This window comes from Corythoichthys intestinalis, chromosome 16 (genome assembly GCF_030265065.1).
Source record: "Corythoichthys intestinalis isolate RoL2023-P3 chromosome 16, ASM3026506v1, whole genome shotgun sequence".
Classification (NCBI taxonomy): domain Eukaryota; kingdom Metazoa; phylum Chordata; class Actinopteri; order Syngnathiformes; family Syngnathidae; genus Corythoichthys; species Corythoichthys intestinalis.
In genome coordinates, this window is record NC_080410.1 from 18,687,101 (window position 1) to 18,702,806 (window position 15,706).

Below are 15,706 nucleotides of genomic sequence, written 5' to 3' on the forward strand. Positions count from 1 at the left end.
TAACGACAAGATGTTTGAATGACTATATTTTAAAAAATGTCATTCTGACAAATGTCTCAGTAATTCTGCACTCACACTAGTACATTCGAGGAATTCAGCATGCCCGATGCTTATGATTTTACATAGAAGTGACTATACAAAGCCTGACATCACTCAATTACGTTATGTTTCCTTTTTTACACTGACTAAACCCTCTCACCTATTCTCTCTTTATCTCTGTCTCAAACACATGCACGCACGCAAGCGGATGACAGGGGAAGGAATGCAGCAGATTCAGGGGGTCTATGAAGCGGAGCGACAGTGGAGGTGGCTCCCCAGAGAGAACATGATTCACCCCATGCTCTCACTTTTGTTTGTGTCACTAGCAGACACATGGGCGACATGCCAATCTAACAGAGAGGGGGGAACAGAATGGACAGATGGCACATAGAAAAATGAGAGTGCTAGCACATGCGCGGGCATACACGCACACACACACACACACACACAGTGACCTCAGATGATGTACTGCGGCAGTCTTTCACTAACCCGTGAAGTTTCACTGTTCTCTTACAATGAATTTGTCTTGTGACCGAATAATTTGAACATAAAAATCCCTTCAATACTTGCTCGCAGCCATGTATAGTAGCTAATGTGTCAGTAGATAATGATGACTAACAACAGATGATTAAACAATCTTTTAAAAAATTTATACGTATGGGATATGTATGCCCTAACAGGTATATAAGTGGGGCCTACATCACCGGAAATGTGATGTCCACATATGCGGGCCCAGGCTTTATTAGTTTTCCTTCTTTCCCCTCCACTTTTAGATATTGTAGAGAATTGGGTCAGTGAGCTTCAGCCCATCTCAACTAATATTTTCCATTATAAATGTATCAACTATGCCATCAATTTGTTGACTGTCACACAAGAAAATGACACGAATGGAGCAAAGGTAATTACCACAAATGGGCCTGCAAATTTAGTGGGAATGGTTGTTTAGCTACTGTATATGCATCAACCCGTGACTGATAGGTAATCTGCCTGAAGTGTACCCACCTTTTCCTGAATAAGAGAAAGACTGAACCCCTGTGACAATTGATTGACTCATTGGCTACCAGTAATGGTGATAGACGTCCAATCCATTTGAACTGGGAGGGCTGGCAGCAAATGAACTTCCAGATCTCCCAGTTCAAATGGATTGGATGGCTGCTTGTGACAAACTAATTGAAATTCTCATGAAAAAGAGCCATGTGATTGGACGTCTATCATCGTCAATGGCACTGAAAGAGTTAAGATAAATTGTACAGAAAATAGACAAAATAAAAAAAGGATGAGGATCATTGGCTTATTAAATTCAATTTTGCACACATTCATGTGCAAGCCAAGCGAGTGTCCAATAAACATTTCAGATAGAAGATGAGGCAGCACACTTGTGGCTTGTGGAATGGACACTTTATTTGGGCATGATAGGAGTAGCAAGAAGCTCTGCCGACTGAGAAGTTATGTCTTGTGAAAAAGGAATCCCTCATACTTAAAAATAACAGACTACAGTCTGATATTTACTGTGCGGTGGAGTTTATTGTTTATGTTGGCCTGATGTCTTAACTAATTGGCTATTTTAACTGTATCGCATAGTATCACATGAGGCGAGTGTGTATTAAGACTATGTGAGGGAAAAAGGTTTTGCTATTTTATTACCGTAATTTTCAGACTACAAGCCACTACTTTTTTCCTTCATTTTGAATCCTGCGGCTTATAGTCCAGTGCGGCTTATTTGTTGATTTATTTGCGTTAATAAACACTTTATTCGACAGCGGCGTCATAAGACTGTCATTATTATAACATGACACTATCATGGACATTACTCAATGGTTATGAAAGATGTAATTAAGTGTCATCCGGCAAAAAATGTCACTAACTCCATTTATGCCCAGCTCGGATCTTTTACATCCATTCAGAAGTGAGATAATTTGCCGAATAACACTCAATGACATCTGTTATAAGCATTCATTAATGCTCATGACAGTGTCATATCAAACTTATGATTGTTTAATGACAGTCTTATGGCAAATAAAGTGTTGAAATTGATGAAACAATGGGAACACTAACTGAAGAAATAATTAGCACAGAACATGGATTTGAATTGTTATTTACATTTGTAGCGCTGCAATGCATGCTAGAAGGCATGTTGGACGACAACAGTTTTGACAGCAGCTGGCAGCAGAGGTTGACATGAAGCTTCTTGAACCAGTGTTGGTTCATTTGGTCTTATTCGTATGATGCCGCTGTCAAATAAAGTGTTACCGGTTAATATCTTTTTGTGTAAATATCCCATAATACAGTGAGTACATCTGCGGCTTATAGTCCAGTGCGGCTCATCTATGAACAAATGTCGTTTTCGTGTCAAATTTGGTGGGTGGCGGCTCATAGTCAGGTGCGATTTATAGTGCAAAAATTACGGTAATTGGATTACTTAATATGAGTGTGACAAAATATTGAAATGGTGATATATCGTGATACTTTGTATCCCAAAAGGTTATCGATATGCTCCTGCAATAATCGAGATATCGTTTTAAAAAGGTGTCAATATCTATTTAAAAAAAAACGGTACTCGACACCCAATCCATTTAGACTGGGAATGTTCGTTCATTCAAAACCAGAGCATTCGCAATCATTTTGTCAATTTTTCAGGGCATTTACAGGTCACTTGCTGCTCATTTCCTGTTGAGTTTGAGTCACTGCCTATTCATTTGGGTGATTCCCAGGTCACTTCCTGTTTTGTAACACAAAATAAACAGGAAGTGACCCATAAAATACCCGAAAATCAACAGGAAGTAACTGAAAATCAATAGGTAAATGACCTTAAAGGGCCCAAAACTACCTCATTGCCTGGCATTGGCTGCCACTGACGGCCATAGACGTTCAATCAGGGGTCGCGTTAACCGAATATTTTCCGTCGTTGACCGTTTATTTAAAACGGTGACGGAAAAAACTGAAGTCCATCTGTCATTTTGACAGGTTGCAATTCACACCCCAGACAACAGGGTGGCGAGTGAGCATATTAATTAGCTATTGTCTCTCTTGATGCATGACGTCGTTGGCCTTACTCGGAAAAATGTCAAGGCAACTGAGTGTTTGCCTAGCACGGCCAGACTGTTCTCCCTGTATTTTTCAAACACTGAGAGAAAAGTCTGGGACCCAGCCCATTAACGGCCTCTCGAGTAGGTACAAAATCAATCGAAAAATCAGATTTGTTTATTTGCGTGACGTGTTCTTCACGAGCAGCGTCACTCTTGCGCGCCGAAAGTCGTCTCCACAACAACACGGATGGCGAACGGGAGAGCCGAGAATATGTTCCAATCCGCGGTAAATACAGTTTTAAATGAGCTGAAACACATCGACCCGAGTCATTGACAACAGTCTGTCTCGCGCTAGCCATGTTGAATAAACTCCGCTCTCTTCGTATGTTTACTTCCGCGCGCAAGTCCCTCGTCCTGGCCTCGTCGCTTTGCTAACGTCACGTCTGCCCGTCGCTGATTGGTGCACTCCGCTGTCTGTTTGCTGTGGCTTGCTCCGCCCTGGAAATTGTATCCGCTGAATGGTGGCCAGACTCAATAGCTGGAACAGCGGTGAATCTGGTAAAAGTCCAAAACCTCATGACAATAGCCTCTGCAGCAATCCCACTTGAGACATTTGATTATGCACAAGCGGGCACGCAATTTAAGTCCTTGCGCACCAGGAGGAAGACTGCGTTCAGGCCACAGCAGGTGAACTGTTAATTTCATTGTTCCATATGTAGCCTACCTACTGGGGCTACAGTCAGCTGTTTTTGTCATTGCGGAGAAAAAGTTACATATTCATCTGCTTGATGTGTGATGGCGTGGTGTGGATTCTCTGTTAAGCTTGTCCGGACAGAATATTAATTAAAAATGAATGAAAACTAAATACTATTGAATATGTCATTATTATCATTTTAAAAATGTAATTGACGGGTAAAAATAGATTATGACCGGATTTTTATGACCCAGTCAGTCAAAATGACAGACAACGAAAAAGTCTAGCGCAACCTCTGCGTTCAATCCATTTGAACTGGGAGGGATGGCAGCGAATGAACCGTTCATTCGCTGCCACCCTCCCAGTTCAAATGGATTGGACGTCTACTAGTGATAAACTCATTCCAATTCACAGCAGAAGCTTGTTTTTCTGTTTATTAGTTGTTTTTAGAATATCCTAGAATGATTTCCTGACCAATGTATCGATAATCGTTGTATCGCCATATCGTCAGATCATCGTAATCGTGAGCTTTGTATCGCAAACCGTATCATATCGTGAGGTACCAAGAGGTTCCCACTCCTATTACCTATTTAGCCACTGATATTGGCTTGTCTAAATTTTTCAAAAACTTCATTTGAAAGGCACTGCATAAGCAAAACTAAAGTTGTTTATATTACTCTGTGATAATTTGCAGTTTCTCCTTTCCACTGGTAGTAAAACAAACTTGCATGGCGCAGTCCAGAAGAGTATTTCAGAGTATTCATATACATCAGTGGTAGAACACCTTCAAAAAGCACTTCAAATGGTAGTCGGATGAATGAGACTGAAAACAAAAGAGTGCATAAATGAAACTGGTGAAATGATGCAAAACTACCGGATAGGGGGAAGGAGAGGAGATAAAAAGGGGGATTAGAGTAGTTTCAGGAACTTGCTCTCCCCACCCACTTAGCCCTGTCCTCACACTGCTCTGCCTGGCTATTTATGGTAGAGAGCCCCAATGTCCTGTAAAACTAAAATGAGGTCTGAAGGCTCAGTTCATGACGTCATAACTCCTACCTGTGGTCACGCTCGGATAGGAAGCATCAAACAAAACTGGATTGCATGATTAATTAGACTAACAATGTGTCGACTACTAAATTCCTAATTACGCTATTCTCTCTATTTTTTCCCTCCTAGGCATTCGATGCATATGTATATCACTTATCCTGTTGAGGGTTGCTGAAGGGCTGGTGGCCATCAGAGCTGGAGAGACAGTCAACACCCTGGACTAGAGGCCTGTCACAGGGTGTACTCACACTGGGTTATCTGACTGTGTCACCTACAGTTGGCTTCTTGAGTCTCCAATAAGACTTTAAAACTTCCTTCTGATTGAGTTCATATGAGGCTTGGGCATGAATTCATTTAGTTATGACTTTGCATTTGGGTGTTTGTTAATTCGCCCCTCCCAGTCATGATGGATTCAATTTTTTAGCTCCATCAATGCCAGCCAACAAGTTCAATGAATGGGTTAAAGGCTTAACCTATTTTGAGCTTTCTGTCTTTTGCTCTCACATCCCTAAAGAAGGTAGCACAGCTTGCTTCTGATACCTTTTTACATCTGTAAGATGTGCTTTAATGCTTTTGCACACTAACAGTATTTAAACCAATTATGTGTGTTTGAAACTAGGTGTTATGATTATGTTTTCTCATGTAACAGTCTATTCGCTTGTGCTTTAGTGCTTACACAATGAAAAGAGTCATAATGTTTCTGTTTTCAGTAGACGTCACCATATTGTTTCTCTTTTCAGTAGACGTCACCATAATGTTTCTTTTTTCAGTAGACGTCACCATAATGTTTCTCTTTTCAGTAGACGTCACCATAATGTTTCTGTTTTCAGTAGACGTCACCATAATGTTTCATTCTGGTTTCTGTTCTCAATAAAAGACGTGGTCCCCAGGTTGGAGGCAGAGAGGCTTGTTGTGAGCCACCCGCTCAGCATCAACCTTCCTCCTGACGGCCGTCAGCGTAAAAGCTTATCTCTGTCTCCGTTCTGATCCTTGCCTTCGTCCTCCTCTAGGTCTTTATTATTTTGCTACATACAAGTAAGTTTAGACCTAACAACATCATTCAGCTACTTTGACTTACAAGTATGAGTACTTAGGAATTGATAACCTACAGATCGAATATCTTTGGAACCAATCAAAAGTTTTGACATCCATGACCCCAATAAAGAAAGGAACAAATGTGCCAGGAGTGGGATTTGAACCCACACCTCCATTTGGAGACCAGAAGTCCCAGCCACTGAAGGAGGAAGGCAGCACACCTTGAGTCTGGCACCTTAAACCACTCAGCCATCCTGACATGTCTGTCATGTTTCTGGGAATCTACAATACTCTTAAAAAAGTTATGTATCTTTGGAAATAACCAATTCCATTTAGAGACCAAAAATCCCACATCTGGCGTAAAGAAAAGGGATGTTTCTCGCCTGAATAAATGGAGGAGGAAGGCAGGCTCTGTAGCTGACTTTGAGAAGCTATGGTCCATCATAAACTTATTTTGAGCTTTCGGTCTTTTGCTCTCACATCCCCAAGAAGCTTAATTGCGATATCTTTTTAGACCACTCAGCTACTTTGACTTACAAGTACGAGTAGTTCTTAGGAATCCATAACCTACAGATGGAATATCATTGGAACCAATCAAAAGTTTTGAAATCTGTGACCCCAATTAAGAAAGGACTAAAGGTGTCAGGAGTGGGATTTGAACCCACGCCTCTATTTGGAGACCAGAAGTCCCAGCCACTAAAGGAGGAAGGTAGCACACCTTGAGTCTGGCACCTTAGACCACTCGGCCATCCTGACATGTCTGTCGTGTTTCCGGGAATCTACAATACTCTTAAAAAGTTATGTATCTTTGGAAATAACCAATTCCATTTAGAGACCAAAAATCCCACATCTGGCGTAAAGAAAAGGGATGTTTCTCGCCTGAATAAATGGAGGAGGAAGGCAGGCTCTGTAGCTGACTTTGAGAAGCTATGGTCCATCATAAACTTATTTTGAGCTTTCGGTCTTTTGCTCTCACATCCCCAAGAAGCTTAATTGCGATATCTTTTTAGACCACTCAGCTACTTTGACTTACAAGTACGAGTAGTTCTTAGGAATCCATAACCTACAGATGGAATATCATTGGAACCAATCAAAAGTTTCGAAATCTGTGACCCCAATTAAGAAAGGACTAAAGGTGTCAGGAGTGGGATTTGAACCCACGCCTCTATTTGGAGACCAGAAGTCCCAGCCACTAAAGGAGGAAGGTAGCACACCTTGAGTCTGGCACCTTAGACCACTCGGCCATCCTGACATGTCTGTCGTGTTTCCGGGAATCTACAATACTCTTAAAAAGTTATGTATCTTTGGAAATAACCAATTCCATTTAGAGACCAAAAATCCCACATCTGGTGTAAAGAAAAGGGATGTTTCTCGCCTGAATAAATGGAGGAGGAAGGCAGGCTCTGTAGCTGACTTTGAGAAGCTATGGTCCATCATAAACTTATTTTGAGCTTTCTGTCTTTTGCTCTCACATCCCAAAGAAGCTTAATTGTGATATCTTTTCAGACCACTCAGCTACTTTGACTTACAAGTACGAGTAGTTCTTAGGAATCCATAACCTACAGATGGAATATCATTGGAACCAATCAAAGGTTTTGAAATCTGTGACCCCAATTAAGAAAGGTGTCAGGCGTGGGATTTGAACTCACGCCTCCATTTGGAGACCAGAAGTCCCAGCCAATGAAGGAGGGAAGCAGCACACCTTGAGTCTGGCGCCTTAGACCACTCGGCCAATCCTGACATGTCTGTCATGTTACTGGGAATCTACAATACACTTAAAAAAGTTATGTATCTTTGAAAACAACCAAAAATTGGAGCATCAGTGAACTTAATAGTTTAACCAGCTTGCCTGGAGTGGGGTTCAACCCACGCCTCCATTTAGAGACCAAAAGTCCCACATCTGGCGTAAAGAAAAGGGATGTTTCTTGCCTGGATAAATGGAGGAGGAAGGCAGGCTCTGTAGCTGTCTTTGAGAAGCTATGGTCCATCATAATCCTATTTTGAGCTTTCTGACTTTTGCTCTCACATCCCTAAAGAAGCTTGATTCTGATACTTTTTTAGACTACTCAGCTACTTTGATTTACAAGTACGAGTAGTTCTAAGGAATCGATAACCTTCAGATCAATATCTTTGGAACCAATCAAAAGTTTTGACATCCATGACCCCAATAAAGAAAGAAACAAATGTGTCAGGAGTGGGATTTGAACCCAATCCTCTATTTGGAGACCAGAAGTCCCAGCTACCAAAGGAGGAAGATAGCACACCTTGAGTCTAGTGCCTTAGACCACTCGGCCATCCTGACATGTCTGTTGTGCTTCTGGGAAACTAAAACACACTTAAAAAAGTTATGTATCTTTGGAAATAATCAAAAATTGGAGCATCAGTGAACTTAATCGTTTAAATAGCTTGCCTGGAGCGGGGTTCAACCCACGCCTCCATTTAGAGACCAAAAATACCACATCTGACATAAAGAAAAGGGATGTTTCTCGCCTGGATAAATAGAGGAGGAAGGCAGGCTATGTAGCTTACTTTGAGAAGCTATGGTCCATCATTCACCTATTTTGAGCTTTCTGTCTTTTGCTCTCACATCCCAAAGAAGCTTGATTCTGGTATCTTTTTAGACGACTCAGCTACTTTGACTTACAAGTACGAGTAGTTCTTCAGAATCGATAACCTTCAGATCAAATATCTTTGGAACCAATCAAAAGTTTTGACATCCATGACCCCAATAAAGAAAGGAACAAATGTGCCAGGAGTGGGATTTGAACCCACGCCTCCGTTTGGAGACCAGAAGTCCCAGCCACTGAAGGAGGAACGTAGCACACCTTGAGTCTGGCGCCTTAGACCACTCTGCCATCCTGACACTTCTGTTGTGCTCCTGGGAAACTAAAATACACTTAAAAAAGTTATGTATCTTTGGGGGGAAAAAAAATTGGCAGCATCAGTGAACTTAATCGTTTAACTAGATTGTCTGGAGTGGGGTTCAACCCACGCCTCCATCTAGAGACCAAAAATCCCACATCTGGCATAAAGAAAAGGGATGTTTCTTGCCTGGATAAACGGAGGAGGAAGGCAGGCTCTGTAGCTGACCTTGAAGAAGCTATGGTCCATCATGGATAACCCAAAGCATTGACTGCACAGCACCATCTCCAGGCAGGGTAGCAGTTTCAGAGTCAGTCCGCTTCACTGCCATGCTCCACTGAATGTGGATTTTTTTTACTCCCCCATGCAATGTAGCTTTCTGATTCAATCCATCAGTCTATCATGGGCTTTCAGTCTATCCATTTCTGCTTTCTTAAAGAGAAGAATTACTAGATCAGCACAAACATAGGTTTGATGTTTAGGGGATTTCAAATGTTTCAGATAGCCTATCCATTGTGCATAAACAAATTTCTTTATTTTTATGCATTATTTTATACCAATTCCCATGGCATTTCACCTTCTTTCACCAGGCACACTTGAATCCCTTATCAACTTTCACCACCTCAGCTGGCACTCTTTCATCCTTCCTCCGCAATTGTGCACATTCTTTACTACTGCACACTCCAGTTGACACGGTATTCTTAAAGCTGACCTTGAATTATTATTTTCCATAACAATGATGTCATTTTATCAGACAAGACAATTTGATAGACATCCAATATAGTGAGGCTGTTTTCTTCCTTCTGCTGTGAATTCAAATGAGTTTATCACTAAGTGATGTCAAATTCATTTAAACTGGGAGGGTGGCTGCCAAGTTCCAACCCTCTTCAAATGGATTGGACGTCTTTCGCTGTCCGTGACAGCCAATGAGTTCAGAATTTCAAATGTTTTTAGATGTAAACAAGTTTTTGAACCTATTAGCTGGCAGGCTGGGATGGGCTCCTGGCAGAAGACGTACGTATTTTTATTCAGGGTGAGGTCGCTGATGACACGAAGGTGCCACTCGTTAACAAGCAGTTCTAAAAAGTTATTCCTATCAAATGCCAGGCGGAGGCATTAAGCACCTTGTTAAAAAAATCTCCTTGGTTTATAGCTGTCTGGAATGTTGATTCTTGATTTGTTTTTGTTTCTCCAAGTCTGGGAAAGAGCTTCAACATAAATTCCTCATGAAATAGGCAGATCATTTGGATCCATTTGTATATGAAATCAAGCGGAGCAGTATACCATAGTGGTGGCTGCTTGGTTCTCATAAACGACATATTAAAAACACATATTCAAACTCGTAAAGTGGGAAAGAGGAGACATGACATTTATAGACATTCATTCAATACAAATTACCTTTCTAAAACCAGCTGACAGAAGCCTGCAATTCACTTTTGCAGAAGCTCAGTTATGAAAACATATCATTCTCATAGATTTTGATTTTAAAAAAGCGCATACATCAAGTGATGATTTCTCTGATTATGGCACAAATGCAGCATTTCATATGTGTACCAGATCTGGTGTTATGTGATTATGGCACATATGCAGCATTTCATTTGCTACCAGATCTGGTGTTCTGTGACCGTACACTGTAGTAAGTAGCAGGAGAAATTTTCATTGAGTCTCTTGTTACTGGATGTGACCATGTTTGGTAAAGTTCCTCACACAGAACTCTGACCAAGCCCCTTAAGACCTCTCACAGCTCTCATGTGCACACACAGCTGTGATAGCCTCGATCTACTGAGGCTCCCCCTTTGGTTTATACACATTTTATTATAAACAAATAGTTCCTCCTCGGTCTCCCTAAGCACACATATTTTTGGGACATTTTACTACAGTGACAATAAGTAGCTAATATGGAAAACTATATAGCGTATAATAGATCGATATGGGGGGAAAATAATGCTTGTGGTGACAGCTGACACACTCGCACACAGACGTGCACTCACAAATCCTTGTTTGGAAAAATAGGAAGCTTTAGAAGGTTAAACAAAGTTCAGCACAAGGACCAACAAGTAATGTCGAGTCAATAAAAGACACTGCAGTTAGCTTCTCATTGTCTTCAAGTTTATTGAAGAACACTTTCAAGTAAATCATACCTAGAATTACATGGTTATTGTAGATAAACAACCATTATATGTCCACGTCATAGAGAAAAATTACCCTCAGAGAAAGATCCCAAAAAAGCCTCTGTGTGGTCCAGGCTGGCTCACGCCCCCTGCCCCCAAAACTGAAAGTTTCAGAAAAACAAATAAGAAAACAGTAACAAACGGCACTTAAAAACAAAAAAGGCAATGGGGCAAAAGTTATGAAAAACAAGACACAGTGGCAATCCATTAAAAGTAATAAATTGACATTTCCAGTTACAAGGTGATCTTAATAATTTAACTACCTAACCGTGATGCTTTATAAATTGTACCGTATCATCTTTCATAAAGGACAGCATCTGGTAGAACTAACCACACAGCAGGATGCTACAGTGATTTATTCATTCATGTATAATGTGGTACTATGTACTGTATTTTTCGGACTTTAAGGCGCATAGTGCATCAATGTACTGCATTTGTCATGTGTTCTTTATCCTTCAACATTGTAATTGTATTATTAATTTTATCTTTTATTTTTATTTAGGGGTTTGATGAATGATCAATGTGTGCCTTGAGCACTTTATTGGAGCAGTATAATTCAGTTATGCGCTAACAAAATTGGTTCAAGGTCATTAAAAACAACCAGAATTCATACATAAGGTGCACTGGATTATAAGGCGCACTGTCAATTGTTGGGAAAAATAAAGGATTTCAAGTGTGCCTTATGCTCCGAAAAATGCGATACTCCTATATTGTTATAACATTGGTCTCCTCATTAAGAAAAAAAAAAAAAAAAAAAAAAAAAAAAAAAAAAAAAAAAAAGGCAAAGTGGTTTTCAAACCTGATAAAACAATACACACACTTATCATTGAAAACAGCCTTCTGGAAATAACTGATTTTTTTACCAGCCCCAACATGTGCGATAAAGCATCTTTACAGCTGTTTTACACTAAAACAAAACAAAACAAAAAAAATAAATAAACAAAAAAATTAAATCGAGGAAAAGACCCTGACAACAGTTTCAAAAGTCCATTCATTAACTCAGCGGCTGCAATTGACGACGATATACATCCAATCCATTTGAACAGAGAAAATTAGTTTTCGCTGCTAGCCGTCCCAGTTCAAACAGATTGGACGTGTACAAGTGACAAACTAATTTAACGAGTTTTAATTTAGATTTTAAAAGCCACATGATTGGGCATCTATCATCGTCAACGGCACTGACAGAGTTAACAAGCAGGTCTGGTTTAATTTTGACTTTGTGCATGAGCCAAAAAATCCCAGCATGCCACAAGTGTCCTACTGACCTCAGGCGATCTTCCACTTTGATAGTCCTTGACTGAACACTACTAGTCCTATTCTATTCACAGCTTTGAGAGGGCCAATGTAGTGAGACATTAGCTTACCATTAAAGAGCTCACGTCCAAAAAATAAATACATCTTGATTCCATTCGTCATCATGCTGGATACTATTAGTGCCGCTCATTAAACCAATGACAACATTCATGGAGACGTGGCCGTGTCCGTAGTCAAGAGGCCAACGGAACAATCGCATGACAGCCTCCCTGATCATCTTTGGATTATATTAATACTTGGCCGGATTATTCATTGTGCAGGCATATTATAAAAATATACAGTATACATTGAGTATACACATGGAATACAGAGGAATACATAAATGACAATCATAGAGGATATTCGCATTAGAAAGCTCATGCTTATCAAAAAGGTGAGTCCATGTTTCTGTAAAAGGCACCGAATGTGTCAGCCTCTCCTCTGTGGTGACAGACAGAAATCCAGGAGGTCAAGAGTTATTGCTCCATGGGGAGTGTGCTTTTTTTCCTCTATCTCTTTTAGTTCTACAGTAAAAAAAAAAAAAAGTCCAACATTCTCCCAATGTCCATCCATTGAAAAATACAAAGACCTACATATGAAGAAAAGGAAACATGCAGAGGGTGACTTCCATGCCCGCTTTTTATCCCATTATGGTCGTGTCACTACTCTCAAACCTGAATCGCTTACTTGTTCATGTATGAGTCAGCCACGCAGAGTGAGCACATGTATAGCTACTGTGCAAGTGTAGGGAGACATGCTGGTTGAGGAGAAAGGAATCATACAAGTTCATGCATTCACTATGTTCAGAGCAAAAGGTGCAATTTCTCTATTTTGACTATTCCTCTAAGGCATCACAGAAAAATAGCAAAAGCCTCATTTCCACCTTGCGGTACGCATTTCTCATGAAAACGGTTCCACAACATTCAAAGTGAACAGTACCCTACTTTCTATAAGTAGTCTGTGGACTAGTTGACAGAGAACTGGCTGTCTACATTACATGGCACAATGAAATGAATTGAAAGGGGGGAAAAAACAAGCATCATTTATGGGGGGAAAAAAAAAATTGGAACATGCTTCAAGGAAAATCGTGTATTCCTTGTTTATGGTTACTGTCAGGACACTGCACTGAGCAGGGCTGTCTTTGTTTTATTTTCTTGTTTAATTAACTGGAAAATTCTGAGTTCCTATTCATTGCCAGTACCTTATTGAGCAGACTATTATCGTGCTATAGTAGTCGATGTAGCTCAAACTGCAATGACAGATCGTACGATGTTAAATTGAAGCGTACGGTTTTGGTGGGAATGAAGCTAATGCCACCATGCTTGATAGAAATATAGAAATAAAAACAATAACATGCAGAATGACACATTGCCTTCGACAGCATTCCAAAGAGTCAGGCTTGGTTTTCACTTAAAAATGAATTAAATGATCAGAAAATCTTGCTTTTAAAAGACATATTGCTGGTTGAAAAGAAAGAGACCCTGCTCAAAAAAAAAAAAAAAGCACCATGCTGGATTTAACCCTTTACAGGGCACTCATTGGCTGCCTTTGCTGACACTAGACGTTCAATTAGTTTTGACTCAGTGGGGAGAATGAACAAATTTATTCACCCCCGCCCAGTAAAACGGATTGAACGTCTAGCCTCATCAATGACACTGAAAGATGAACATCCGCAGCCAGTATATAATGGTTAAATTACCAAAAAATAGTCACTTGCCCTGTAAAGGCTTAAAGTATGGAATCCACTGCAAAACTTGAATAAAGAATTGACTGTTCTCCCACACATCTGCTTGATTAGTTTCTCAGAGTAACTGCGAGATGAAACCTGGAAGAATAAAAAGCTTTCAGGGTGCACCAGTACCTTCAGCACATTTTTAATGCCACTGTTTCACTGCATTGGCTAGGATAACCTTTGCAGATGGTTGGCTCGACAGAAGGGTAAAGAAAATCTCTGAGACCGTCTCAAGTGGTGATATCACCGAGGATATAATTTCAAAGACTACATTCACAGTGGAGAAGGGGGAAAAGGAAAAGCTTGCTGATGTTGTAAGGCAGGGGTCTGAGGGGTGGAGGTAGAACATAAAAATAAAATAAAATAAGAGTTCAGGCTGACAGTGAAGCCCAATCCAGTGAGGCAAATGTTATTGGTGATATGGTCATTTCCAAACAAGTGAGGCCATGACAAATTTTGAGAAAAAATGGCAACAAATAGACAGTTGGACAAGAGGAGCCAAAGCTACAAAGGTCTGCTATGATAAATCTCATACGTGACCTTAATGTTTTCTGTTGTTGTTGTTCCAATTGGGGTATGAGTGACTGGTGACAGGTACAAAGAGGCCACAGCAGGAAAAACTGTAGTCGAGGCATTACGGTGTTTGTACGTTTTAGTTGAGGTTGGTGCGTTTAAGACACGAGCCCTGCCGATTTACAACCTTAGTATGGGCCTCAAGTGCTACATCTCCTGCAATTTGGATAGAGTGGAAAAGGGCCAGCGGAGCAGGAGGATTTAACTTTTAAACCGTGGTTTTACTCAACCATGACTATTGCTCTCCTGTTCTTCACAGACACTTCAGAGGATTGGGCTTTGGCTGATGTAAGAGGAGATGAGGAGTTAAAATGGTGAATGAAAGCAGAGGGAAGGGGGCAAAATATGGGTTCAAAATGTGCACGTGAACGCCGTCTCATTCGTAACAAAAAGCAGCAGGATGCTAATGTGCCAGTGAAAGCACACTGAGGATGCGAAGGCTGGTTCTTGATTGAATCCTCATGTCTTGTGTCCGGGTTAGAACCTGAGGACTTACAGCCCCTTCTACTGGCCAACTTCAGGGAGATGGAGGGCTGAGTTTCAGGATTTGAGAGTGCAGACAGTCCAAGATGTGCAGCCTCTTCCACTGCTTGTGACCGTCTTTTCTCTTTTAGTCTGTGTGGTTGTTTGCATGTTTTTTCTTGGTCAAGCAGGGAGATGCCTCTGTTTTATCTTTCCGACCTTTCGATATGGCCAATACTTTGTAGCAACCTCGAGTTATCTTAAACATCCAGATAGTGTTCAAGATATCCAGGGCTACGCAGGAGGTGATCCAAGCTACCTGGGCACCCAAACCCAGGCGCTCAAAGTCTTCGGTGCCAAATGTGGCAAATACGCTTACCCAATAGGACGGCATGACAGCAATCCGTACCAGAAAAAAGACCACTGCCATAGCGACGCCATTTACTACCACCATCCTGTTTGAACGGGGGTATTTTAATGCTTCAAAGAACCACCTAGAAAGACAAGAACAGTAATCTAAATGCAAAGCAAAATAAAGAACTTAAAATAATTGCCAGCCTCTTTGTCTTCCCCCAAACTCCCAGAGGATTACAAAATCATTTTCTCTACCTCTTAATAACAACAACACCAACAAACCATAACATGACATATTACCAAATATCATTTCATATTTGTAAATGATATAAGATCAGGTTGCCACTTTTTCAGTACGACACCTTTCATTTCATGCATTTTATCATTATTAAATGTTTGTCCCTAAGATAGGTCAATG

General features: G+C 40.6%; 1 protein-coding gene and 5 non-coding genes across 8 annotated transcripts in view; all 6 read right to left on the reverse strand.

Moving 5' to 3' along the window:
• Positions 1–5,984: 5,984 nt before the first annotated feature.
• Positions 5,985–6,100, reverse strand: trnal-caa (transfer RNA leucine (anticodon CAA)). The gene is made up of 2 exons: positions 6,063–6,100; positions 5,985–6,030 (listed from the first exon to the last, which is right to left on the reverse strand). It is a non-coding gene; the product is annotated as a tRNA-Leu (tRNA).
• Positions 6,101–6,481: 381 nt separating this feature from the next.
• On the reverse strand, positions 6,482–6,597 carry trnal-caa (transfer RNA leucine (anticodon CAA)). The gene is made up of 2 exons: positions 6,560–6,597; positions 6,482–6,527 (listed from the first exon to the last, which is right to left on the reverse strand). It is a non-coding gene; the product is annotated as a tRNA-Leu (tRNA).
• Positions 6,598–6,977: 380 nt separating this feature from the next.
• Positions 6,978–7,093, reverse strand: trnal-caa (transfer RNA leucine (anticodon CAA)). Its single transcript has 2 exons — positions 7,056–7,093; positions 6,978–7,023 (listed from the first exon to the last, which is right to left on the reverse strand). It is a non-coding gene; the product is annotated as a tRNA-Leu (tRNA).
• Positions 7,094–7,465: 372 nt separating this feature from the next.
• Positions 7,466–7,582, reverse strand: trnal-caa (transfer RNA leucine (anticodon CAA)). Its single transcript has 2 exons — positions 7,544–7,582; positions 7,466–7,511 (listed from the first exon to the last, which is right to left on the reverse strand). It is a non-coding gene; the product is annotated as a tRNA-Leu (tRNA).
• Positions 7,583–8,588: 1,006 nt separating this feature from the next.
• On the reverse strand, positions 8,589–8,704 carry trnal-caa (transfer RNA leucine (anticodon CAA)). The gene is made up of 2 exons: positions 8,667–8,704; positions 8,589–8,634 (listed from the first exon to the last, which is right to left on the reverse strand). It is a non-coding gene; the product is annotated as a tRNA-Leu (tRNA).
• Positions 8,705–9,390: 686 nt separating this feature from the next.
• Positions 9,391–15,706, reverse strand: part of tlcd4b (TLC domain containing 4b) — a 28,202-nt gene continuing 21,886 nt past the window's right edge. For all 3 annotated transcript variants that reach the window (XM_057817419.1, XM_057817416.1, XM_057817417.1), the window contains one exon: positions 9,391–15,428. In XM_057817419.1, coding sequence (XP_057673402.1) covers positions 15,083–15,428 — 346 coding nt within the window. In that variant the 3' untranslated portion in view covers positions 9,391–15,082. The remainder of the gene's footprint in view (positions 15,429–15,706) is intronic.